General features: G+C 43.9%; 2 protein-coding genes across 4 annotated transcripts in view; one reads left to right on the forward strand and one right to left on the reverse strand.

The window, feature by feature from the left end:
* The window catches only part of CDK15 (cyclin dependent kinase 15), a gene marked incomplete at its 5' end in the record, with an annotated part of 39,571 nt that extends 20,630 nt beyond the window's left edge, over positions 1-18,941 (forward strand). The window contains 4 exon segments of the mRNA XM_083864637.1: positions 5,583-5,631; positions 8,239-8,378; positions 13,731-13,868; positions 16,204-18,941. Of these exon segments, the coding sequence (XP_083720763.1) occupies positions 5,583-5,631; positions 8,239-8,378; positions 13,731-13,840 (299 nt within the window). The 3' untranslated portion in view covers positions 13,841-13,868; positions 16,204-18,941.
* The window catches only part of ALS2 (alsin Rho guanine nucleotide exchange factor ALS2), a 214,796-nt gene that overhangs the window by 59,745 nt on the left and 127,525 nt on the right, over positions 1-27,526 (reverse strand). The window contains exons 1-2 of one of the 3 annotated variants that reach the window (XM_083864632.1): positions 9,880-9,907; positions 8,151-8,372 (exon numbers count right to left, since the gene is read on the reverse strand). The gene's annotated coding sequence lies outside the window, so the exon portion shown is untranslated. Of the gene's footprint in view, positions 1-8,150; positions 8,373-9,879; positions 9,908-15,533; positions 15,615-27,526 lie in introns of those variants that run through there. The other 2 variants (XM_083864631.1, XM_083864636.1) reach the window with 2 other exon arrangements.

Below are 27,526 nucleotides of genomic sequence, written 5' to 3' on the forward strand. Positions count from 1 at the left end.
GGAATCTTTCACACAATTAGCTGAGACACATTAATCAAACCAGCGTGAAATGGGAATGTGTCGCTGTCCACAGCAAGTTTAATTTGGATAGCAAGCTAGCACAGAACAGACAGCTGGAGGAAGCATTTTCTTCTCTTAAGTTGTAGAAGGCCTGGCTGAGTAGTCTCCAAGTTGAGAAGAGTAGTCTGGGAGATACAGAAATCCTCATGTGTGAAAGGAACTAATCACAAAGAATTTTTTATGCCGGTCCTCTGCTAATACAAAGCCTTAAATATACAAATATACAAACTCTGAGTGATAATGGTTAAGTATCCTGGTGCCGTGTAGAGGAACAACCTACCATTAAGGCTATGTTAGCAATGAAACTTGCACAGACAACAGAGAATGTGAATGCCTAGAACTTCTCTGAGTAGTGATTTCCTCAGCTCTGTTTTGTCTGAGTAGCAGCGCTGTCTCTGCTGCTGTGGAGGGTGCCAGTGGCAGGGATGGGAAGGAGAGGACAGGCAGGGCAATAGCCCCAGTGAAGTCAAGTCATCATAAGCAGTTTTCAAGTCTGACTTGCTTTCAGACTTGATAGAAAGTTTCCCTAATGGACTCCAGAAGGGCAGAATTGACCTGTGCTGTGATACTGGGATGCTGGTGCCTTTTGTGTCTGGACCAGGCAGAAATGCAGGACTCAGAGGATGCTGTTCTGTTGGAGCATCCCACAGAGCTGGCAAACACATGGAAGAGGGGTTCTGTGTCAGTGTTTGGGGCAATAGGTGTGATAGCTGGAGAGACAATATCCCTTTCCCCTCTTGGGAGCCTAAGGGGCTGCGAGCTCTTCCAGCCACCTACAGGAACCAAGCACTTGGCTCACACCTGGATTACACAAACCAGTCTGGACAGAAGGCTAGTCTAAAGTTGGACTATTTGCCCTACTCTTGAACTAAATCAATTAACTTTTTGATGGGACTGCTGGTAGGAAGACAAATTAGTGTCTTTGTTTAAAGCTAAATACCATTTATATGCTTCTGGGCACTTCCCCTCTGTTCCCTGAAGCACAAATGCTGTTTCCCCCCAGGACATGCTCAGCCCAGTACAATCTGTGGAGTCTGCCTGAGAAAACCGTCTCTCCTGGGGTTATTACCAGACCATTTGTGTGAATCTGGGTGCCTGGGTTGGTTCAGATAAGCAAACAGACTTTGGAGCTCTTCCCCAAATCTGATGGTTTGAATTCTTTTAGCTAGTCCTATTGATGTTCACACTGAGCACAGGCAGCAAACAAACAAACAGGTTCCTGCCCGCGGCAAGGAACGAACACGGGCAAAACAAAGCACTGAGGTGTGATCCTATTCTCATTGAAGTTGATGGCAAAACTCCCACTGGATTCAGCAGCCTAGGCTCAGCCCCAGACTGAGATTGTTACTGGAAGAGTTCCTGGGCCAGGTGGGTTAGTAGGAATCTTTGAAATGAAAGCTGGAAACCTTTAGGTGTTTTCCTGTTGCTGCTGTGGGCTTGAGCACATCCTGCTGCAGCCTGAAAAGGATATAGCGTGGGCTGTGGGGTCTGTGAGTCAGGCACACACAGGGCAGCTGGAGGAAAAGCAGCTCCTCTGCCTCCTCTATGGGCAGCTGGCAAGGGGTGAAATGTGCAAAGGAGTTTTTGACTACCCTATGCCCCGGTGTCTTGCACAAAGAAGTTCAAGAACAGCCTCATGCCCATTCCCTACAATTTGCCAAAGTCTCAAACTGATTCCAGGTGAATGGGAAGGATGGGTGAGTAACCTCTTTGTGGCCAGCCCTGCAGCTTGTGATCTCACCTTCTCTTTGCAGGAGAGACACTTGGGGGTTGGGAATTATGTGCAGTCACAGGGCCTGCAAGCAGGTTGGAGAGCCATTCCCTGGAAAACATGAAGGACTGGGAGAGCTCCTGCCCCACATCTCAGCACACTCACCAGTCATCTCCCCGGTTCCCCGGGCTTACCAGCCCTACCCATAGTGACAAGGCTTTGCCCTGTGTTTGTTCATTTGTTCTGTTCCCTCATTTTGCTTCCCCTGAAAGAGGCAGTTGTAGCTCTGTTAACACTATTTTTGAAAGCTCTCATGCTGTGTGAGCTCAAATCCTTGCATTAATCTACTGCTGTGTTCATTTCACTGCGCTGAAAAGCAGTGAGTTTAAATCCCCTCTAAACACCACTGGTGACACCAGAAGGCCAGTGTTTTGATCCAGCCCCATTAATGGTTACAAGTTTGAATCTAGACAGCAGGGGTCAAGGGCAGGAAAGGATTAGGAATCACAGCCCATGACATTAAGCTAGTGCTTTTGCCAAACTGGGAATACTGGAGGGCCCAATGTACCAAGTTAGTTTTTGTTTCCTTTTTTCTGACATTTGGATTCCAAAGAGTGGGGAGCAGTGCATATCTACCTATAACATGACAAACTGAGAGTGAGCTTAACTCCTTGATTTATTGCACGGGCTGAATGATGAACTTGCCTGTGCCAGGTCATATCACCTCACAGAGCAGAGGCAGCTTTCACACAAGGCCTTTTCAGATGCAGCAATGACTTTCAAATGAAGCTTAGTTTTTTACGTATCTGCAGGCTTTGGTATGCTGAATGAGATTTAGAAGCTTTCCAGAGTCAATTTGTGCTCCCAGGTACGGATTTTCATTGTCTGTTGCGTTTCCAAGATGTCACCAGCAGATGGAGGCAACAAGCAGCAGGCGCTGGAACGCGAACTTCCCGTTACATTTGTGAAAAGGCAGAGGAAGTCTGCATTCCGAGTGCTTTTTTTTTTTTTTTTTTTTTTTTTTTTTTTTTTTTTTTTTTTTTTTTTTTTTTTTTTTAAATCTCACTTTTTATGCTTGCACATGGGATGGTAGAAAACTGAATTCTAAAACGATAAAATTTTTATTGTCATAACGAACTGCATGTGGCTTTGATCTCAAAGGGAAGAGCAGCACTGTAACTAATGTGCAATGTATGCTAGCCAGGGTGCAGGGAAACTTCCCATCTGTGTGGCAATGGGCACAGCCTGCAGTTTCCAGCCTGCCACACAGACAGAGCTCTGCTCCTGTCCTGAAGCCACAGAGATTTCACTAATGAGAGAAATTTTCTCTGTGAGCCTGCAACCCCACTGCCTTCATCCAGCAGCACTTGGCATCCTCTTTCTCTCTCTTCATCAATTAGGAAAGTTTAACTTTTGTCCTCTGGCTTGCTTGCCTCATTATCAGTTCATTAGCCACTTCCACCTGGGTTTTCAAATAGGAAGGTATTTCCTCATTAGCACACTCTGCCTTGCATAAGGATAGAAAATAACAAACCTAAGTGCTACCTTTCAGATCTATTCATATTGTTAAAAAAGCCAATCAGCCCTACACAATCACATCATGTTATGTCTAGATCATCATTGTTAGATGATTAAATCAGTAGTTCATCCACTTTTGGAATGATCTAAATATTCTTTATCTCTTACCTTTATGGAGTAGCTGTTTACAGTGTTTTACAATTTTAGATTGGTCTTAATCTTACAGTAGGAAAAATATTTACTCCTCCATTTTTATCCTGCTCAACACAACGGGGCCTCGACATTCTCTAAGGATTTGTCTATATGGGGTCAGTCAGGAGATTAATCTGAACAGATTTAAAGTGCATTTGTTAACGGCATTAAATCTTTGAGCAGAGACACACTGTTTTCTTACCCATATCTTCCATTTATAAGCAAAGCTCTGTATACTCAAAGTGGCAAATTTGGCAGTCCTCACTCAAGCTGAATTCTTCACTGAGAGATGTGTTTGGACAGGGACAGGAATAGTTGGCTCACTGACTCTTACACTATCCCTTGCAGATAATTATTAATCTCCAGGTTACATAAAAGATAAATTTAAGTCAAGAGGCTTGCTCAAGACAGCAAACACTATAATTCAGGCATTCCTCCCAGTTCCCAGTAAGCAAGCTGATATTTCTATTTCTAATGTAAAGAAAATCCTATTTCCTCTTTGGAATGTTGATCCTGGAAATTCACTCTGCAAAAAGAAAGTGACATTTCACTAAGATATCATTGAAACATTTTGCTCTGCTGTTACCAACTGAACATGCATTTTTAAAATTTTGTGTTAAACTCAGTAAAGAATATTAATGTTAAAAAATTGGTGACTTATTTGGGAAGAGAGTATTCAAGATGCTAATATATAACTTCTATATATTAGTGATATTCCAGAGCCATGAATCCCATCCCAAGGTATATTTCTATTTACTGCTCTAGAAATTACCTTATTACTTAGGTGTAGGAGAACAATTCAATTCTGAACTGTTACTTAGCCTGTGATAGACAGGTTTAACAGCCTGCTTGCCTGGTTTAATAGTGCAAGATTGCTGTTGGAAAGGTTAAGGGCTGGAAGTTCAATCATTTGCACTTTTTCAAGTTGTGTGTGCATCAAGTCAGACGCTGGGTCTGGCACTTTGGAAATGGCCGTGCAGGCAAAGGGAGAGGGGGCTCCCACTTTGACTGGAGCAGGCAGCTCCTGTCCCTGAGTGAAGTGCCTGGTGCTTCCAGGCAGGCAGGGAGGGCAGATGTTCTTGGAGGGTGCAGCATTAACCCCAAGCAAGCTCTGAGTCTGCTGGCAGCAGACCAGTGGTGCTTGCCTCCTGGTGGTCTCACTGCTGTGGGGAATGCTTCTCCAGGCTGAGCTGGAAGAGAGGTCGACACCACCCTTCCTGCTCTCTTTCCCATGACTAGAGTGCCAGTGTTCATTCTCTGCTGTCAGAAACAGTGCTCAGGAAAATGTAGGTGGATAGAAATTGCAGTCTTTCTGATGCAAGAAAATATCTCTGTTGATCTACAATGCTATGGGGAAATTTTCCAGGCTTAAGCCATTCATTCATATCTAAGTCTGAGAAAATTAATGCTTTACCATAAAACATTTGTGGAATGTATTCCTTTACATTTACCACAATGTTTAGAAATATGTCCTTGAAAAATATCAACAAGAACACAGACTTCACAAAACTGCAAACTCTGCTAAGTTCCAGTCTGACAGAGATCACAACAATCATTGAGTACAAAGCCCCCATGAGCATGGTTAACCGGACAAACAACAAACTTAGTGAGAGCTGTGGGCAAGAAGAGAGTGGGATCAAAGTGCCTTGTTTCCGTCCCCAATCTTACTGCTGCATCCATGTAGAAAACCCCCATGTACCCATGGGGGCAACATGTGAAGCTCAGCAGCCCCTTGGAAAGCCAAGACAATTGCTGGGGATTCAGGCCTGCAAACTTCTTTTTGCTTCCTTTGTGTGAAGGCTTTAGGGACTGCTACTGCTTTTATTGATGTCAAAGCTAAGGCTCACACCGAAACAGGAGGAGGTCCAAGGCCTATACTCACAGATATATGAAAGGAAAGGGTTACAGAACTCAAACAGCTTTATTAAGATCAATGCAGGTACTCAAGTCCTATAGGAATAATGTATATTTATAAATAATAAGATGATAGGTTCTATATGGACCTTTGAAATTCTGAGCACATTTTTTTTTGTAGGGACTCAAAGAATGGGTTTTGGCTTGATTTTCATTTAATCTTGTGATTGCATATTGCACTTTCTAGAACTGGTTGCTTCCAGGAGACCTCAGAGACTTCGAGTCATCTGTGACAGGTAAGCTACCTATAACAGCAATGTCAAAATCGCCTCTGGGTTTATTTGTTTCTTTATGCAATCATTTAACTTGAAATGAGCTCTTCTGGCAAGCTCAGGAAGAGCAGGGTGGCTCTGTAGTAACAAGCAGATCTAACATCAGTTAAGCAACTGATTTTGAGAGATCGCAGCAAAGGTAGACACATAGTGGGTTTATTATTCTCAGAGGAGTAGTGATTATTCTGAGATAAGCAGTGATTCAATGACTTTGTGTGCACCTTTTTGTGGGACACAGTTCGATTGAGAAGGCTGTACTTTCCCAGGCTCTTTTGCCCAGACTAAGGACAGACTTTGCACTGTCCCAATTTTCATTTTTGAAAACAGACTGCAGGAATGTTGCTCAACAGCGGTAAGGAAGACATGCTAGGACAGCATTTTCATGAGACAATGAAATAATCTTATGATTAGTTAGGAGGGGAAAAATCACATTCTTAGTGGCCAAAGCTATGAAATGAAGGCCATGGTTACACACACAGCTTGACCAGACACACCAGGACTGCTGAATCACTCCCTAGTGTGTTAAGGGAAGGGAGTCTTCTTTCAGGCACATTTACACTCATACACACATAAACAGAATGTATGTATGTATCACTGAAAGAAATTTATAATCAGACAAAGTCTCCTAACCTAGCTGAGGGAGTCATTCAAATCAAATTCCCCTAACTGATTCTGAGGTACACAGCAGGTTTTATAGATATGTATGAAAAAACAAGACAGGATTTGTCCTGAAGATTGTATACATTAAGACGTCAATAATCAAATAACCTTTGAGGACATAACCACATTTTTCATTGCTGTTTATTATCTGTTCAGCTGATTGCCTGGTATCCGGCCCTGCTAGGAGGGAAGTGTGCTGCCCTTCAGAGCAGGATTTCCCAGATGCTGTTCTATATAGCTGAACAAACAGGCTAAAGTTTTCAGCAAAGCACAGGTTACTGAAATGCCAGCCATTGTCACACACAGCTTGAGAAACACAGAAAGCTCAATATGTCCCAAACCCTTATAATGCAGGTCCTGGAACAGAACAAATACTCTCTCAGCCTGAACAAAGAAGTAAGTATATTCCTTGTAACTGTGCTATATTGCACTTCTGCTTTTTGGCCATAATCCTTAGACAGACCCCAATACAGGTCATACCAAGCCTAGCACTTCCGTGGCAGTGCTCTGGGCTCCACATGGGCCAGTTCCAGCTTTGCCTTAAAGTCCTGGCGCTGCCACAACCAAATAACTGCCTTGGAATGCTCAGCTTGGAAGGAGAGATCTGCTTCATACAGACCACTCAGCCATGACTCTCCATGGACAATTAAGAAATCAAAGGGGAGCTCTCCAGAGAGCTTGGCCACCACCAGAAAGCCTGAGCAGTGGTGGGAAGCACTGAACTGTGTTGTTGCCCAGAGTGGAAGCCTGCAGCAGCAGGAACTGAGGGGGCAGAAGGTCTCCAGTAAGACCCTGCCATGGCAGGGGCAGCCTGTCATGCAGCTCTAGCAAGAGGCCTCAGACTGCATGCTCTGGCTCCCAGTCCCACCCCTGGCCCCCAAAGAAGCAGGGGCTTAATCTGTTTTGCTGGAGGTGAAAATTCAGCAATTATCTACCACAGTGAGGCCAGATACCTTCTGGAAATTTGTTTCTCAGGGTCTCTTTCTCTCCTCCTGTTTTGGTGTGTTTTTCTCTTCTTTTATATTTTACATTTTATCTCCTCAAAACAAAAATGTCCAAAAATGTCAAGCATGTTGAATGTCCTGTATGGGGGGGGGGAGTGCAGGGGCAGGGGGATCCCAGCCCCTGATGTCACTTGGAGGGAAAGCACCACTGGGGGCCAAGGGAGGAAGCACAACAGGCCGTGCTCTGAAGCTGAAATGTGATCAGAACAAACAAACAAAGTAAAAGCTGTAAAACTAAATGACTATTTTTATTTGTTTCCTTGTTGGTTTGTTTTTGCTGCTCTACTTCCTTGTCCCCAGCTGTGTGCTCTTCTAGAGAGCAGCCACTTGGCATTGGTATTTGCTGGGTATGGAGCATATGTGTATTACATTTATTTTAAGCACTCCTCCTGAGAAACAGATTCTTCTCTGTGAATCCTCAACACATTTTACAACCAGCTGCACTACGGGTACTGGAGTAGAAGAAGAGGAAATGGTATTTTCTTTAGGCTTATTAGGTTTGATGTATATTCTTTTCAGTGGGCCAGTCACATTATTTTCTACATTTGGATTGTCACTGTAAAGTGGTACCACCAAACTCTGATATTACAGTTACAACATGTAAAATATAGTCTCCTCAGCATCATTTCCCCTTTCACCTCTTTTTAAAAAAACAGAAATTTGTTTTCAAAATTTGTCTGTAAACATGAGTTTGAGCTGAAATCCTGGATGCATATACCTCAACATAGTCAAACTCAGATGGAAGAGCAAACGTCCTGAAAAAACTATATAGCTGGGGTGGGTTTATCCAGTTCCCCTGTGTCCCTCCACTATCTTTACCTCAAGCTGAGAAGGGCTGGGTCATGTTCTGGTTCCATCTTTCTGGCTCATCCTCATCTCCTTGCAATTTTTTCTTCTGTTTTCCTAGGATGAGCAGGGTGCCAGCAGCAGAGAATTTGGCCTCCAGGATGCTCACAGCCTTCCCTCGAGGCCGAATCTCTGCACAAGACGCGCTTCTTCACGGCTTCTTCAGCCCTCTGCCTCCTCAGCTCTATCAGGTTCCTGCTGGTAAGTTAGCTCTCAGTTTCATCTCACCAAGAAAGAGCTGCTGCATGTGCTATTTACTGTGAGTTTCCTTTCTATTTTGAAAGTCACTGCCATTCACCTGGATGGCTCTCTTTTCTGCCTGCACTTCCTCCCCACTCCTATATGCTGCAAAGTTTACATCCCATGGCAAATTTGACAACTTGTTTTTCTGTTTTCTTCTACTTGACCACTGTGTTAATACTAGAAGGGGAACTTGATGGGCTGCTACCATAGTCCATCTGCAAAGCAGAGGTGTGTATGCTTTGAGAGGTCATCTCTCCCCCATTCTGTAACCCAAGGGCCTGGACATTTCCCCGGCTCACACTGTGTGTCCAGTATAACTCATCCACTGATCCCTCCTGATGTCCTGAATTCCCATCTGCTCAGCATGGTGTGCTAGCCCCAATTCCCTTGGACTGCTCCTCCCACTCCCTTTTGATGTTGAGACAGCTGTTCCTTGTGCCCTGTCACACCAGCTCTCCCTCAGTTTTACCTGTTTTATTTTCTTCTTCCCTTGCTCCCTTCTTTTAAGCACACAGCTGCACACACAGTTGTGCCTCTCCTGGCCTGAGCTGACAATAAACACAGGGTCTCTCAAGCCACAGTTCTGCTCCTCAGTAGGAAAAACTCCCTCCTATTGGGCTGCAGGCCAAAGGGACCTTGCATTCCCTGTTGCCTCCTGGGCACCCTGTACACTCGTTAGTTTAGTGGTGTTTTTTAAGATAGGGACAATTAAGAAAAAGCCTTCATGGACTGTGTTGTCAAGCTATTGGAAAACCAAATTTCTGGCTCCTGTGACACATCCCAAGTGGAAGAGCAGCCAGCTAGCATCTCTCCCAATCCCCCAAACTGCTGCCCTTCAGAAGGTGCTCTGTGTGTGTATGTGCTTGAGTGAGAGACATCTGCATTCCTTTTCTGTTCACCCAGCCACAGAGCACAAATCTACTTTGACACTTTTAGAAAAATGAAAAGATGGAATCTCGCAGGAGCCTGCCTGTGCCGGGGGGGGAGGAGGGGAGCATGCACAGCAGGAGGGAAGTTGACTTTTCTTTATACATATAGGGTTTTTTCCATGCAGAGTTTAAATTATGCCTGATAAAAGGAGTTTCGTGGATGTTTCAGTTCTTTCAAACCCTCCTGGCTTCCTCCCAATTAAATGAGGTTTGTCAAAGCCACAGGGCTCTGCTGCTGCCAGAGAGGCGGACAAGCACTTCCCGCAGTGACATCTCCAATCCCCAAGGGAGAAGATGAAAGTGTCAGTGCTGAGAGAGAGAGGGAGAGAGAGAGAGTGGAAAAAAACAGGTACAGAGACAGACAGTGTGAGAGAAAGGGAGAGAGTGAGGAGAAATAGAAGGAATGAGAAAACAGATTGGCATAATGTGTCAATCTCTCCGATATGCTGCCAGCGAGGGGACAGATTCATTTCACCTGGGTTTAGGCACCATCCCATATTTATTTTCCCCCATATTGCAGCAAGAAGTACCTTGTGGACAGGAAATTGCATGGCGTTATCATAGCAACCAATGTGTTGAGAACAGAATCAAAGTGCTCAGGGTTTAAACAAGTACAGTATGATCATGCAAGACCATATTCATGAGTGACTCATTAAGCCTGTAAATTTTAGACAATTCTGAATAATTCCCCATGTAGCCATTCCTATTGCCATAATTGTTTAAGACATTTGCTCTCTTGTGTCACTTTGGCATTTTGGAATTTAACTGTATCATTTTAAAATTCTTGTTGCTATGATAACAGTGCAGATTTTAAATATATTCTGCTCCCACTTTGTTCTGGAGGATGCTGGCTATTAGTTACCATCCTCTGAAGGGGAAAGTTAAAGCAGAAGGGCAAAGAATGATCTGGAGATGAAAGGTGAAAGAAGAGGGGGTTGATCCCAAGGTGTGTGAGAGAGTAAGAGGGAAACAACAGTTGAAAAAATAAAAGGTTCTCATAAGAAATTATTCTGTTTTTATGAAATAATTGTATCCATAACTGTCCTTTTTATAAGTTGTTGTGACAAGCTGGAAGCTTGAAAAACAGGGAATGTTTTTCAAAGGTCAGTTCCTGGGAAAAATAATTGGAGAAATCACTGTTTCTAAGTTAAGTACTCCTCCAAATGGCATGCTGCTGATAACTAGGGGGAATGTTAATGATTAGAGGCCGGCTGCTGCCCCTGGGAAGGGGGAGAGGGAGCACAGGGCTCTTTACTTCCTGGAGGCCAGCTCCTAGAGAGTGGAACAGGTTGCTGTGGCTATGCTCACCTGAGTGCAAACTGCTAGAAAAAGGATTAGCCTCCACTGTAAGGGAGGAAGAAGACACTCTGTCCTTTGAATGGGGCTGGCCCACAGATAGGCCTTGGCTAGAGCTGCTCACTCCTGTGCCTCTGGCTCTAGGAGGGGATTACTGAGGCTTGGGTTCAAACCTGGCTCATCATCTTGGTGGCCTTAATCCTACATGTGCCACCAGCACCTCAGGATATAAAAACAGAGAGAGGTGCAGGGGTCTGATCAGCTTCCCCTCAGTGTGGCTAGTAGCCTAAGGGGCGGCAGCGATGACCATTTGTAAAACCGGAGCATTTGCTGTCCTTTTTCTGGCCGGAGCCAATCCTGAGACAATTATCTTTGTGCAGTGCAGCCCCGCACTGCAGCAGCTCTGATAAAACTTCAGTCTAACCCTTTGCCACCTGCTAAAGCAGAATGTTTTCTGTCCAATTAATCCCTCCAGGAAGAAAGAAGAGATCCTTCAATGAAGAAAGCATGAGCTGTGCTCTCAACTCAGTGTCAGTCCTGAAGTGCAAAGGGCTTCTGAGGAGATATCTCACTCTGTTGTCAGACAGGTCAGACACAGTAACAGTTGCAGCTTATTATTCTTAGTTATAGATTTGGTTTATTTCCCCTCTCTTTTGCCCTCCAATGCTTTAGAGCAGGCTTGCAAGCAGGGTTGGTAAGCACAGAGATTTGGGGTTATCAACAATGCACTCCCAAGAAAACAACAGCAAGAAGAGCTCTGGCCAAACCACACAGGCACAGGGGCCAGGGAGGCCTCAGCTGGCAGCTCAGATCCTTTCCCCACTGGACCAATGTCCAGTCTCAGTAGAGACTTTTCTCTCGGTGTAGGAAATGTTCAACCCTGGACGTACCCTCAGCACAGCAGTTAGTAAATTCCAGTACATGCTCCATGAAGAGGATTGTGTATTGCATGGATGTGATCCTGGCTTTGACTAGGAGGTACTTGATCTTTTGGGATACAATTGGTCTCTAATTGTTATCTTCCCCAGCAACATAAAAACAGTGCACCAGGTGATGAAGACACTGTACCATTTCTACTGAAACAGTCCACTATTCAGCCTTTCAGAGACAAGGAGGAAGAGGGGGGCCTGATGTTGACAGTCATTTTAATGTCTGTTGCATCTAAACTAAAACAAAGCAAGTAAGCAAGTGTGGGCAATGAGGAGGTTAAGGCTGCAAGCCATTACCTACCAAAAATCCCATTACTGTTGGGATTAGCCAGCACTGGTAAATGTTATGGCAGGGGACATATAAAGAAGAGCTGGCTTTCATGCCCCCTAGTTTGGCTTGGCTAGTTTTCCTAGGTTCTCCTATATAGCTAAAAGATTTATACAGTCACTTGATTTTTTTTAACCACTCTGCTTTGTGACCTGTGTACACAGCAAATAGATATCCTTCACTGCAAGTCAGATACAGACACCTAGAAAGTTCCTCAGGTGTATGAATCTGGTTTATAATGTGTCTTAATACAGGAATAAACCAAAAGCTGGTGATGAGCAGGAAATCAGCTGCCCCTTCTAAGCCAGAAGCATTCTCATCTGTGAGGTGATAAAACAAATCTTCCCTTAACTCAGGAAAATCACCTCTCACTTCACCTGGTGTGATCCCCACAGTGGTGAAAGATCTGCTTGCTTTCATACTGAGAGGACATTAAAGTTTTGTATTCTGTCATTAAGCCGCCACCCTAGGAAAGAGCTGTTGCAACATCACAGCAGATGCTTGCCAAGTGCACAGGACTCCAGACATGTTGCCCTATTTCAGCTCTTCCCCACATGCTGTCCTGGAGCAGGCATTGCGCTGGGCACTGTTTAGGAGCACAGGGCAAAAGGGAAGATGGGAAAAGAAGGAAAATTTCCTTTGCTCACTCCCCAGCTCCTGCTCTTGCAAAAGCAACTGGCGCAAAGTTTGGCCCACATGACTTGTGGAAACAAAGTCCTACAGACATGGATCAAATGCTCTGACTCCCATTGATCTCAGGCCAGAGAATCTCTATAAAGGTCTTATTGTTCAGGGAGACAAACCACTCTTGGGGGGAGTGCTGTTAATACCGTTTGTGGAGGCAGACACTATTGCATCAGAGGTTAGAAGATGTTTTTCTGTATTTTGTCTAATTGCAAGTTATAGCTGAGGTTTCTTTAACTTCCATTTTCCCTTTAACACTCTTAAATACAAATCTGAAAAGATTTCGTTGTCTTGTTTGCTGTGAAAGACATCCAGACTGGAAGTCTCACATAGTCGTTTCCCATCCTCAGGTGCACTTCTGACTTCATCCAGTTATCAGCAGAAAAGAGTAAATGGGGAGGTAGTGATCAGGTTTCTAAGGCACAAAAGTTAAAGCTAAGTTTGATATTGTGACAGCAAGCAACCATGAGCATAGGAACTCAATTAGCCTGAAAGACAACTATCTCATTATCTTTCCTAAAATGATATAAATACATAAGAATATAAAAATTTTAAATAAACTCTCTATTGACTGTCTAGATGACTGAATTTCACTGCTCAATTTCTTTAAACACCCACTTTGGTATTTATTTATTCTAAGCGTGAAGCAGCTACGATAATTAGACTGTCAGATTTGGTAAGTTAATGAGGAGTCACTGGAGTGGAAGGTTTTGCATTTGTGAGATTGCTGAAGGAGAGAAGCTCCGTGCCTTCGCTCTATCTCTTTTTTCTTTTTCTTTTTTTCCCCCTCTGCTGGGTGGGAAGGAGAGAGCTTGGCAGTGCACGGATCCATTTGAATCCTTTTGATTAGCGGGTTGCATTCCTACCACTGTTCTACCAAACAGTATTTTGCTGGTTGCTTCAAGAAAAAGAAAAAGAAAAAGAAAAAGAAAAAAAAAGAGAAAAAAGAAACTGCAGATGAGATTTCTAGAGAAGAGTGTCTAGATTAAAGAAATAATTTTCCAAAAACAATCAGAAGGAATGCAGCTGTGAGAAGTAGGGTCCTGAATTAGTTTATATTGTGGCTAATGTCACATTAAGAAAAAAGAACAATGAAGGAAAAGGACCCCTTTGCAGCTTTCTCTTTAACCTGATTTTTCCACAGGACAATCAGTGCTCACAGTTCCAGGGGTGAAACTGCAACCTGAAATCTGTGACCTGTTTGCTTCTTACGGAAAAGGCCGTGTCTCAAGAGGTTCAAGCAAGTTTTGGTAGAAACCACGGATGATGGAATAATCCTTGGGTAAGCATACAGTTGCCATTGTCAAAGCTGCTGCCATCACCCTTAGCACATTAATTCCTTCATGTATTGAAGGTGGGAAAATAGATCTGATACTTGGGGCTGGATCACCACATTCCAGGGTGAGAACAAAGTGGGAAATCTCACATTTAGAGAGAAGAGATCAGCAAGCCAGTGGCCCCCAATGAACATTGTTCAGTGGTATCATGGGAGGTTTGGATTTGTTTTGTCATATTGCCAAGTCTCAGACCAGTGCCCTTTCCTCCGATGCCTCCCCAGCCAAAGTATTGCTTCATTTCCCCATTGCTTAAACTGACCAGATTGCTTTGTTCTCCTTTGTCCTTGCCTACTGAGTTCACATTTAATAGCTTACTTGTTTTGATTTCACACACATTGGAACCTGAGCAGAGCTAGGCAAAATCTCCTTATCTTGTAATATCCTTGGTTTTAATTAATCATTACTTTATTGTCATGCTTCAAAACGATGCTTCAGCATCAATATTTTTTATCTTTTTGTTACAGAAGACCAAAAGCTTACTTAAAATCACTGTTATTGAAAGAAATTACCAGAAAAGATCCTTCTATTATATCCTGTCTCTTTGTTTACTTTGTGCATTTGTTAGCAGCATGTGTTCTGTCAGTGTCACTGCTGGGTCTGCAGGGCAGACCTGGGAACTGATTCTGAGGCCAAATTAGTTTGACTGTCTTATTGTCTGCCAAGCTAAGAGGTAACCTTAGGATAGCAGGACACACCTCAGCCACCCATCTGTGCCTCCAAATGCATGTAGATGGCAGGTATCTGCTATAGGATCAGGTCCCAGCACTCAGTGCCTGGTCTCACAGCCTCTCTACCCCTTCTGCTCTCATCATGTAGACAACAGCAGGCAGAGAGGCCAGCCTGGAATCCTTTTAAGAAAGACCTGACATTGCCAGTGCTGTGACCAGATTGGGTTTTGGAAGCAGCCTGAATGCCTTCCCTGCTCACCTGCTCAGCTGAGTGCAGACAGGATGACTGTTCCCTCTCTGTGATCAGAGAGGAACTAATCCTGCCAGAAAAGCTGGCTGTCAGTTCCACTAAGGCTTCTGGGACAACTCACTTGAGGAGGGCACTCATGCATCAGTGTTCAATGAACTTGGATTTGCCCCATTTTAAATGATTTAGAGAGCATTTCACAAACATATAATTTAAAATAGTGAAAACTTGTACCTAGTAGGAGAAACTTTTAACCTTTTTTTATATATTAACCTGGCCTCAAAATGATTGTGTCCCCCTTTTTTTTAGCTGCTTACAAAGCATACTAAACAAGGTTAAATGTCAACTCAAGTTTTCATCTGCAGTTCATTGCAGGAAAACACTCTATATGTGATGGTGTTCATATTATTGATTCTCTTTTTAAAAAAGGTGTCTGGATTCAGACATGCAAGCAAGGTTATAAATGAAACAGTAATTTTTTTGTCATTTTAATAGGCTACCAATGGAAAGCAGGGGGTTCTGTATGCTTTTGCAAATCTAATGAGAAGTAGATAGGCATCTAAAGCACAACAGCCTCATGCTGGCACATGAGAGAATGGAATTTTCTGGGAACATAATGAAACTGGCCAGCTTTCCTTTATTTGCCAACCTGAGTTAAGTTCCAAAAATAGACAAAACCATAAAACTAAACATACCAGGCTCCATCTTGAATCCATGGGCCCTGAGCAAAACAGCAAGGGACAAAACATCATCACAGACTCGTCCTTGTTCTCCTTCTGGTTTCAGGAAAAGATGAGATACTGTCAGTCGTCTATCCCAGGGTGATACATACTCCATGCCAGCACTCCACCCATTTTCTATCCTATTCCACCCACCACTTTCCCTCTACCTGCTGAGGAGGAACATATGGGTCATTGGAATCTGCTACTGTTCTCATTCTGCCTCTCAAAAGAAATATTCAGATAACTAATGCTGTGCCTTCTACATGTATGTGACACTGTACCAGCTAAGAGTAGTTGAATCTACAGAAAGAGAAGACCCTGTTTTAAACCAACTTTTAACAAGCAGAGTGACTGACGGCACTAGCCCTGCAGAATATTTGTAATTGGGATTTACTTTTCCTTTTGATTCAGGACTTAGGCCATGGATTTTTAACCTAATAGAGTTCCTCTGCCATAGGGGCAGATTGTACCCTCCCTTACACCAAGGACCTTTGAAATAACTCCTTATGTTGACAAAATGAAGAAAAATCTTTGAGATTATAAAACAAGAACACAGTTTGAGGGATGGGGTGTGTGTTTTTAAAAGTCACCTTCCCGTAGAAGAGAATGAAATTGTGCAGATGTCCCGCCTTTTGTTTTTCAGAAAGCAATGTCAGAAGGATTGACTTGGCAACGAAGATGTAACAGCACAGTCTGGACACTGGACTTGCAGAATATACTCAGCCATGTGTCACTTAATAGGGAGTTCCCTGGACCAGAAGATCGATGTACAAACAGGACAGATGGGGACTGACAATTGAAAGAATGCAGAGGCTCATCCAAGGCTTACAGAGACCTGTCATTCCTGGGGTATGCCTACAATCTCCTTCAACAAAAGAGCTCCTGAGGGAAGGAGGGGATTAGTCAAAAGTTGAGTGAAGCCTCCAGGGAAGATGGTTTCTTGGATAGAGTTGTCAACAAAAGGAATTGTTTAAGACTATTTGTTATAATTTCCTGGAGGGAGCTTCTGCCATTACTAACAGGATTACCAGCGTACTGGTTCCACACCAGCAGAGCATTAGACATATGCATTGCAGACTGGTTGCTTAGAGCTGAATTCAGGGGTCTTATACAGCATCCCAAATGTGTGCAGGTGTTGGTGAGCAGAGGGGAGATGGCAGAGAATTAAGATGCAGCCAAATGGAGTCCATTTTTGGTCCAGCTGTTGCAGAGAGTCCTGGCTCATTAATGAGTTTCCACAGTGTTTTAATCCCCTTGATCTCAAGGCTGCTGACAGACTAGGAGAAGGAAGGCTAATCTGAGGTGAGTGCTGATGGGGATACATAGGGAAATCAGAGACCTCTTTCCCAACTGCAGTTACTGTGAAATTTCTTATAGAATTCTTCCTGGAAGAATTGGGAAAGCAAGTAATTTACTGTGTTCAACTACTAGTCTGCTTGGTTTCAGTTATCTTGGATACTTTTTCTTAGCTCTGGGACATAGCAACCAGTAGCCTTGGTGTAACCTTACAGCACATCTGGAAAGAAAAGACAAAGATAAATCACTGAGGTGCAGACATACAAACCTTCTTGAATATTCTTACTTATCTGAGTAGTGTCACGGGCATGACTGGGAGAACTTCTCTGAGCAAGAATTATGCAGAGCATTGAGGGACTGGAACAAAAGCAGTCAAGGAGCTATGGGTGGCAGCCATAAAACAGCTGAAAGTTGAGCTTTTAGTGTAAGAGAGCTGCATGTCCAGCCCCACTCCAGTCCATCGTTTACCAAACACACACTGCAGATCTGGGCAGGAAGCAGCACAACTGTTTATGTTCCCCTTTGCCCTTGCTACAGACATAATTTCAGGAATGCATAGATTAGCTACATTAAAGGGAACAAAGACTATCTGCAGGCACTGCTCAATTAAGAGGACAAGATTTTCCTTAGGTTATGTTCCTTAAAATTCTCGGCCTTTATGAAAAGGCAAGCTATGTCCCAAAAATCTTTCCACCTCTAGATTGCATGGACTTGGATCTCCCAAATATCATCCACTCTCAGTGACCTGACCTCCCTTTGCAATACCGAACAGCGCAGCTGTACATGATGACCAAGTTGGGACAGGGGTTGTTTTGCATTCCTTTTGCATTCTTGGAGATGTCTGGACTAAGAGCGGTGAAGAAGCAGGATCTCCAGGGCCAGCAGTGGGATGGTTGTGGCTGGATGTCTCCTCCTGATTGAAAGCAGCTAAGTGCTCAAGATACATTAAGTGAAAGGATTTGTTATGCATGGGCAGTGAGGGATCTAATGATGAGAACTGAGTCAGTTTTCTTCATGGTCTCTCCAGAGCATCAATTGTAAATTTCTTCTGCCCTGGAGCAGTGGGACAGAATGGCTTTGCTGTTTTACATAGCTGCCACCCCATAATGGCCACGCCATTGCTAAATTTAGCCATATGCTAAATTGCCAAAGAGTCAAATAATACCTTTTACTTCTGTATCTAGAGGGGCAGGAAGTCTCTGGATATGCTGCAACTCAGCAGTCTTCTGTTCATTAACTCAATATTGTAGGCCCAATGCCTAAAACATGCCAGATCAGAGAGAAACTGACTCTGAACTACTCCTCTCCTCCACTCAATTTACATCAGGACTACTGATCTCATACAATCTCTGGGGCAACAGCTTTGGGGAAAATGGATGTAGTGTTACAACGAGTCAGAAAGAGTAGGTAACAAGAAACATGTCTGAATTCATGCACCAAGTTAGTGCCACCCAAAAAGGCAGTTCTGCTTCCCCCATGTCTCTCCCTGTTCAAGCTTTATAGTCTTTCTCTTTTTCTCTCTGGCTTTGTAAGCCCCTGGAGAACTGATTTAATTCACTAAACAGATGGAAAACTCTGAACTCTTTTGCTGAGTTAGTTTTTCATTGCTTGAGTGAGCTGAATCAGATTATGCAGGGAGAAAAGTACCAGACTTTATTCATGGATGAGTGTAGAGTAGGAAAGGAGGAGGTGGAAAAATCCATAAAGTTCATATTCTCTTATCTCCAGCCTGCTCACATCTAGTTCCTGTGGGGTAATCATCCCCTGTCACATTTGAATGTCTGATATTGTTTTGAGATAATAACTGAATTAGTTTTGGCAAGTAAGTGCTCAGTACTGCTGTAATTTATGTGGGCCCATCTCAAATCCAAATGTTGAACGCCTCACAAAAAGTCCCAGACGTTGGCAGAGAGGTGCAGGACTGGCCTTTCCTTTTTTTCCCCCAGAAAATACTTTCTTTTGGCAGGGGCAGGATGCTTTGGTAAAGCAGGTGAGAGTTTATGAAGTGCATGTAAATGGAGATCATTGTGCTTAAGGGTCATCAAACTGTTTCTTCTCACCACCTAATAAAAAACCAAAAACAAATCTGAGGTTTTTGAGAAATCCTTTAACATCCTCCTTTATGTAAAGAGAATTTAACATCAGACTTAAATATTTGCTTTAAAAACATCTGGAAGTAAATTAAATAACTTCTTTCCCAGGCCAGGATTCTGTTTTGTTTCAGCTTGGAGCAACTTTGTTGGCTAAATTATATATGCCCAAGAAAAGATCCAAGGGCTTTAAAACTAGCAAACCCCTGTCTGTAACGGTGCAAGTGGGCAATGCTCTTTAAAGTGTGTGTGGGGGAGGGAAATGCCAGGAAAATCCCCCTCACAAGCCAGAACTGCATTTGGGGAGCCCAGATGAAAGCCCCGATGCGGGTCATGTGACAGGTGTCACTTCAGTAATGATATTGGGGCAGAGATAAAAGTCCTCGCCGGCTGGTCATGTGACATCCCTTCATTACTGGCACAGCAGGTGGTCGGAGAGACTCAATGCCTTTATTTTTTATTATTTTTTAATTTTTTTTATTCTGTGATAATGAGAAAATGTTTAAACTTCCATCCCTGTGTTTAAACACTTCTTCATGCTGACAGCAGCAGGAGATCCCTTGATCAGCTGTCAGATGGGAAAGTGCAATTTTTCTGGAAAGTAAACAGCGTGTTTGCCAGTTGGAAATCATTTTCTGTTTGTTGGGACTGCTAGTCGTGGTGTGATGGAGCCATGTCACAGCATCTGACAACTCGGGAGTAAGGAATAGAAAACAGGCTGAGAAATGGGGTTTAGACTCTGCCTCTGATAACAGCAGCTTGAGATTTTTGACACTTCGTTATTGTTATTGTGTGGAAAAAAACACAACTTACGGGTTGCTATGAAACTTTTAAAGCAGCAGCTCCGTGACAGTGTGAATGAGTGGGACCTCCTAAAAGAAGCTCCTGCATTTTAATAGAAACTTTCCTCAGAGAAAAGCAAAAAGGACACAAAGGAACTGAGTAGGTGTGGAGATGTGTAGGGGTGAAGGTGGTCAGAACTCTTTCCTGGCTTGCAAGAAGAAACAAAAAAAGTCTTCTTATTAGAAAACTTTACATGGTTCTGATGTCACCTAGGCTTGGTTAACGCACTGGGAATTTCAGGTAAGAAGAGGAAGGCAAATGTGGTCACAGGGTCATGCAAAAGAGCTCAACCCCACCCTAGGCGTAGCTAAATCAGAGGTGTTATAGTCTCCGTCGGAAGTACCCGGGAACACAACTAACTTAACTTTAAATGCTATTCACATTTTTTAAAAATTTCCTGTTAGGCAAATACCTTCTCAAAGTCAATTCCTATTGAGAAAAGGAGATACGGATATTATACACGTAATTCTAATTAAAATTAGGGTTTGAATGTGCCTATGCAGAGCCATACACAACATTTTTCCTAGGCAGACACAGACAACATCTTATATGCAGAATCAACAAATCAACCTGATTTCAACACCGGGAAAGTTAGTTACTTCAGAGCACGGCTCGAATCACGTAAAAAATATCCGCAGCAATTATGTTACATGAACTCCTTGGTAGCCTCCCAGCAAATGCTTTCCTCTGCTGGCTGCACTGCATTCTGCCTCTTCCTAAAGATCCCAAATAAAAGCTTCCTGCCTGTTAGAGCGGCCGGTAGCTCACCCGCACCCCAAAAAAATGGAGCTGCAGCCTCTGCTGGGCCCGGTGGGGCTGGGGCAGATGCCCGGCTGCCATCAGGGGCTGGGCCCGACCAGCAGCATAAACCATCCCAAGCAAAAAGATCAGATCAGAATCTGACCCGTTGTTAGCCGTCATTAAAAAACATTGCACTTTTAATAGGAGCTTATTCAATTAGCAGACTAACAGGCTCCATCAGATAAGCTGGGGATTTCCCTGGGAATCTGAGTCACATACGCTGAAGCTGCCTGCACCGTACGGTTAACCCTCTCCCCGCAGAACCAGCAAGAAGAGGCCAAATCCCAGGAAAGGGCTTATTTTTGGGTTTTTAAGGGAGAAGAAAGAGCCCTCCACTGCGCCTCGAAGCCCCCGGAGGTGCCGGTGCCGAGTGAGTCACACGCTGGAAGGACCCAGGAGGATCATGGCACCAAACTCACTGCGGCAGACAGGAGACTCGCCTGATCTCCGATAAACACGCTGACATTTGGCAGCCTGACAGCTTCACAGTCCCATAAGAGGCTTCCTAATTAGAGCCTGGGTGAGAAATAATCCACAACTTGAAGTTTGTCTCTAGCTTCCTTGCTGTACTTTTTTTCTCCTCCCTTTTTGTGCCTTTTTTCCCTTTTCAGTGTTTTCTCTCACACATTCTCAATATATCCCCTCCCCGCAGGCGGAAGCTGTTTGAAACACCAAGCAGGATAAAGGGTCACTCTTGCCTGTCCTCTCAGCTCAGAACAGCTCCCAGAAAAGCACCCCTCTTACATTCCAGCATTGCCCTTGAAGGAGACGGGGAGATAAGGCAGGGGAAAGGACAGTACATGGTGGTTTATAATGAGGCAAAGTAAAACCGGTCTGGAAGAAAACCAAGCCAGTCCCATTCATTCCTAGTCAAACAAGCAGGGCAAAACTAGTGCTCCTGGCAGCAGGAAAATAGGGGCTCTGGGGCTTCGGGGCTGGATCCAACCCTGAACTTTGCTTTCCTCTTCAGCAAGTGCCCCAAACGGCAAGTCATGACATGCTGAGCTTTCAGCTGGAGCCAGGATCTGAATCTAGCATCGCCTTCAAAATTTGCAGTACCATGATGCTGCTGTATCATAGTAAAACATTCAACCAACTGGTCATACGATGAAATAGATTTTTTAGTGATTTGTACTGGTACAGAGACTGACCTTTATAAAGATAAATCATATTCTATCATTTAGCCCATCACATGTATGTTCTCTGAATAGTTCCAGAATAGTTCCTCAAATGCAATAACTTATGGAATTGAGATTATATCTCTATTGGCTAAGACAGGTATGACTCTTTTACCATATTTATCTCCTAGAGGATTATTTGCTGATAGTGGGATTGACTGTTCTCTAATATTCTTTTCCATGGTACTGAGACAAGGTAGCAAGGCCCTTAAAATACAAGTCATTGTATACACTGCAACACCTTGGATACAGATACAAACATCAGAATTCACTTTTTATTAGAGAGTTGTTCTCCCACACTGTCCTCGTCCATATATCCACCATATAGCCCTGGATAGCCACCAGAAACAGGCAGAAACTTGGGATTCACCATTCTTGGCCTTACATTACATCAGACAGCTCTGTATGTTACCAGTCAGCAGGATTCCAGATGATGACATTTGAAAAATACCTACAGGTAGTTGACCATTAGTTCTCTCCAGAGCAAACAGACTTCATTCAAAATATGCATTTGAAAGTGTTTCCAGGACAAACATATTTCATGCTGAGGTACACTGGAAGACCTTCATCTAACATCACTAGAGTTCAAAATGCATCTTACCCAGAGGACTGTGGGTCCTTGGGGAGTTCCTTTCCTTGAAGTTTCACTTTAGGGGCTTTATTATGATTGCTGATGCCCAAGGGCTTCATGTGTTGCAGATGTCTATGTATGGTGCAGCTGTAAGAAAAGAGCTGTGGTCCTACGCCTTGGTACTGGGGAGAAAAACAGCGCACAAAGACCAAAAAGGACCATATCATCATCATCCTCACCTGTAATGTCTGTACTGCTCTAATGGTGAGGCTGAGAAAATTGTTTATCAGAATGGTATTTCCAACAAACAGATGTTTGTGAAGTAAGCAGAGACACCTCCTGAGGATTTAATATTAAATTCTCTGAATAGATTGTAGCTGTGTGTTTTCTACCATCCCTCCCTATAAACTGAAGTGTGGATTACACTATTTATAGATCCCAGCCCATCCACTTGCTTGGAACACCCCTGAAGCTGTGGGAGATGTAGCTGCATTCATAGCCAAATGTCATCTCCAGGGTCCACATAGCATCATGGCAAAATTCTGCCTCTCAGCATGGTAGAAACCATGGAAAACATTAGATGTTGTACTGGACCTAAAATACCTGGCTCCATTCCTGCCGTGATAATTTTTGCATTACAAATGAGTATAGACACAAAGAAGGAAGAGAGCATAGAAAAGGGGAAAGCTCTCTGGGAGGACTGAGTGGGGAGGAGATGAGGCAGAGCTGTCCCTGAGTGACTTTGGGTACCTGTATTTCCTTGTGGCTGCCAAGTGGGCACAGGGGTCAAAAGAACAGCATTATACACACACATGCCTGTTTGAGATCAACCATTTTAAAATTCAGGAGAATCAGATGCCAAGAACAGGTGTAGTAGCACAGGAGAAGAGAAAAACTGTGATTCTTTCCAATTAAACCTCATATTTCCTGGGTTTAGAATTTCAGTCATTTAAATATATTTTAGACTAAGCCTTAGAAATAGAAGTTGGCAGCCTGGAGGAATTAATTTTTTAAATTATTTTATTTTAAGAGATTAACTCAAGTTGATAGATTTAGAGCATTTTTTAAGTTTGTTGGTTTCAGATGTTTAAAAAGAAATTTAAAATAAACAAACAAATTCCAGTAGAAAATTTGGCAAGTGCTGAATCCTTTGGGCAAAATTTTCCCAGGAGAAACATAGATCTCTGATAAGCAACAGAGGAGATGCTGTATTTCACAGCTGCAATGCAGATCTGAAGCCTCTCCAGAGACTCCCACATGCTAAACAGGGATTTCTTTAGTTTAAATGCCAGATCTACTTTGGTCCCAGTGAAACTCCAGAGGGGCATTTTCTAGGAAAACGGGGCATGTTTAATCCACTTTATCATTAATGCAAAGAATAGTCTCAATATTTGTGAAAATCAAACCCATGTGTTATGGAGGGTCCTTCATATCTTGAGTGAATTAAGTTCTACTTGCCAGCCTTGGCTGGGCAGCTGGGCTGTAGTTTGTCTGTTTGCAATGTCTCATGACAGGGGTCTGTAATGAAGCCAGCATGAGCCAGACTGCTAGCCTGGCTGGGCATTTCCCTGAAGGATGTGCTGGAAAATCTACTTCAGTGACTAAGGCTGGAAGTGCCACACGTGTCAGAGGAAAATAACAGCTCCTAGCAATGCAGTCTCACTTTGGCTTCACCCTTCTCATCAGTAATGGTGTTGAGAATTTTCTCTGCTAATTAAATCTGGACCATTTCACATTTTGACTGGATTTAAAACAAAAGGGCTGAAAACAATTATGTCTCTGAACAGAGCTCTTGGGTTTATCACCATGGGACAGTACTGCCAAGGTCAACTATCCCCACGACAAAGTCTGGGAACAATTCTTATGAGCTAAACATGACGCTGTTGCACAGATCACCATGCTGATGCTGGTGAGCTGAGGGCTGAGCAGCAGGACCTGCATGCTGCAGTTGGTGAAAAGCCCCAAAATAAACCACACCATGCTTCAATGGGCAAATGCTGAAAGCTTCTGACTTGATTAGATGTCTATTTTATAGAAAACCCTCTCAGAGCCATTCAGTTGGACACAGACCTGGAAGATTTAATGATGTTTAAAGATGTTCTGCAAGAGACCTGGGAGCAGGGATGCTGACCATCCACTGCAGATCCTGTGCAAAAAGAGATGAAAGACAATTGGAGATAGCTGTGAGCCCCAAGCTTGGGACCATGTTTGCGGCTCCTGGAAGCAGAATGAAGCTGTCCTGGGGGCTGAGTGAGGAGGCAGTCTGAGAATACCTTTGAAGGTGGCAGAGAGAAACCCAGGAAAGCAGCTGCCCCACTGGCAGAGGAGGAACCTTTATCATTTGGACATGACCAATGCAGGCAGACAGGTTGCTAGCCATCACCACGTCTTCAGGGAGCTGCCTGTGTGTGCCCAGGCTGCATCACAGTCTCTGCCAGAGCAGGCTTGCTCGACTTAACACATGTGAGGAAAAAATGGCAGGCCTGGAGGGAAGCAGTGTGTGAGCAGTGAGCTTTGGACCCTTCATATCCAGCAGTGCCTGAGGCAACTGCAGAGAAGGTTACCCTGAAGGGGCTGCCCTGGGGCTGTGGCCTGGGGGGAAACAGCCCCTGGATTTGACCCCATCTTTTTCTACCCTTTCACAGCAGGCACTGCTATGCCAAGTTCCCTTTGGTTTGCAGAAGTGAGGGAGAGAGAACGTCTTATAGATTTCCACCCACCTGTACAGTGGCTCCAGACAAAGTTCTGGAGGGAAGGGGAGCAGAGAAACCTCCCCAGTCATAAGTCATAAGTCTGGGCAATGCTCACTTTTGCAAGGGGTGCAGAACTTCTGCAAAGCTGCACATCTTTCAGAATGAAAAGCCATATCATCCCCTTCAGTTGAACATTCTGCTTCCTTCGGGCAGATCATCCAGCTGACACTGAAAGGCAGCCCTGGGCAGCTTTTTGAACCCACCCAGCATGATCACCACTTTTACCAGGCCTCCAAAGCGTGTTCAAGGGTCTGAAGATATCTTCCATTGCTAGTATGATTACAGCTCTAATGAGATTAGGAGCAAGCTGTTTCTTCCAAACAATGGTGCTATCTCATTCTTACCCATTTAGATTATAATCTGCTCTTCCAGATATTAATATTTTCATATTAATGTAGATCCTTTTATCCCTGTAGCTTAGCACGGGGTTCTGATTTATTAAATAGCTGGCTCCCTCTGGACTAGAGGAGCAGGATGCTGCGTTGTGATGAGTTTAGTAACTCACTGCTCCCCATTAGTAAATCACAAACTAGTGCCTCAAATTTGCAGAGGGAATTGGGTTGACTTTCCCCTCAGTCCTCGAAGCATCTTAGTCCTGTGGTGCAAAACTACCTACTAACAATCTTTCTTAAATGAGCCAAGTGCTCTAATATGGGTTCAACCCACTTGACTGAACTTTTAACAGCAATTTGGAGAGCAAGGGCAAGAGTAGAGTTAACAAATTTCTCTGGCTTTTCCCATCAAATAGTGCCAGAGCACTTTTCTGGAGGCACCAGCGATATAACATCCAGCAGAATTAGTGTATTTATTATTTTAGAAGAGCTCATGTTTTTTTAATATCTCCAGGTTTGAAGCAAAGGTTGAAAGAAAGGACAGCCTATTTGCATTGTGAATAAAGTTATCTGCCTCCTCCACCCCTACCCCTGCATCCTGACTGGAATATGCAGAAATAAATGCCTTCTAATGATCCCTGGGGGGCTGAAGCTTTGATATGGATCTTGCCCAGGGTATAGTGGCTGGGAGAAGTTCTGCCAGACTGAAACGCACATGGCAGTGGGGGAGTAGGCAGTCTTCCTCTGAGTGGGAAAGAAGGGAAATTGGATTATCTTGCTAGCAGTTGGTGTTTTTCTGTCTGCAAGAACTTACAGATGAGAGGCCCCAGCTGGGAAGTTAAATTCAGCCCTCTGCAGACAGCAATGTGTGTTTTCCTCATCTAAATAAAATAGATGATCCCATCCAAGGTCTGCAAAGTTGTTTTTTTTTTTCCTGCTTTGGCTGTGCGCAGGGCAGGTGGGTAGAGAAGCAAAATTGCAGTATTTGAATTTCAGTTTGGTGGCTGCTGAAAACTTTGAGTATGTGTGGCCATGTGTTTGTAAACACAGATTACTCTTTGGATGTGACATCTGGCTTTCAAGGAGCTCCCACAGTAGGCAGAATCACAGGAGTACACACTTCAGTTCCCTCAGACAAATCTATTGTAGGACACTATTTTGCAGTTTACAGCACACTGAATAAGCTCAAAAAAACCCAAATGCAGCTGAAGCCCCTTAATAGAGAAAACCTGTTTAAATGAGCTGCTTTCTGGGAACAAATTGTTGAATAAAAAGAACACCCTTGCAATGGGAAAGTTTTCTGCGTTGCCAAGAGGTTCCATAAAAAGCCTGTTTTATAGCGTTGCCCCGTTCCCTGCAGAAGCCAGAGCATACCGCAGAGGATCACATGCTGCCTGGGAAGCGGCGGCGCAGAGATGAAATACAGCAGCCAGAAAGGGCTCACAGCCCTGTGCTCCCTCCCTGGGCAGCGCCTGGGGTGGGGTGGTGCCGAGGGGATTCCAGCTACCATGCCAGACCAAGCAGCTTTTCCCCTGGGGTGTAGACACAACACCTTCCTAACAGAGGGCGATGCCTGGAATGTTGAGCAAGCTCCCAGGCACAGAGGATGTGCCAGGGAAGGAGCAAAGGGAAATACCAGATTTTTTTCCTCACAGAGAAGGAGAGAGAAGAAAGGATTATGCAAGAGAGCTATTATAGACAGAAAGGAACTAAGATATAAAATGCTGCTGTTGTTTTTCGGTATCAGGATGCCACACAATAAGTTTCCTAAGGCTCCAGCATCCTTATGCATCAACTGCAAAAACCCAGTAGCAGCATTTTGGGATGCTTTGCACTGATTACTTGAGAATTCCTGACAGGTTTTTGAGAGAGGCATTTATTCCCCTTGCTCCTTCTGTGCAAACTGTAGGTCAGCCCAGGCACACAGGAGAGCACTCTGGGGCAGGCTGTGGTTGTGTTTTTGGAATCAGGGCTACTTCCATCATTTTAAGCAATCCTGCTCCCCTTCCATTCCCTGTAGCTTCCTTACCCATACCCTGCACCACCAGCTATGCCAGCATGCTGTCTGTGTAGCACATGGTGAATGAGACCAGAGAACTCAT

This window comes from Zosterops lateralis (assembly GCF_965231275.1).
Source record: "Zosterops lateralis genome assembly, chromosome: 7".
Classification (NCBI taxonomy): domain Eukaryota; kingdom Metazoa; phylum Chordata; class Aves; order Passeriformes; family Zosteropidae; genus Zosterops; species Zosterops lateralis.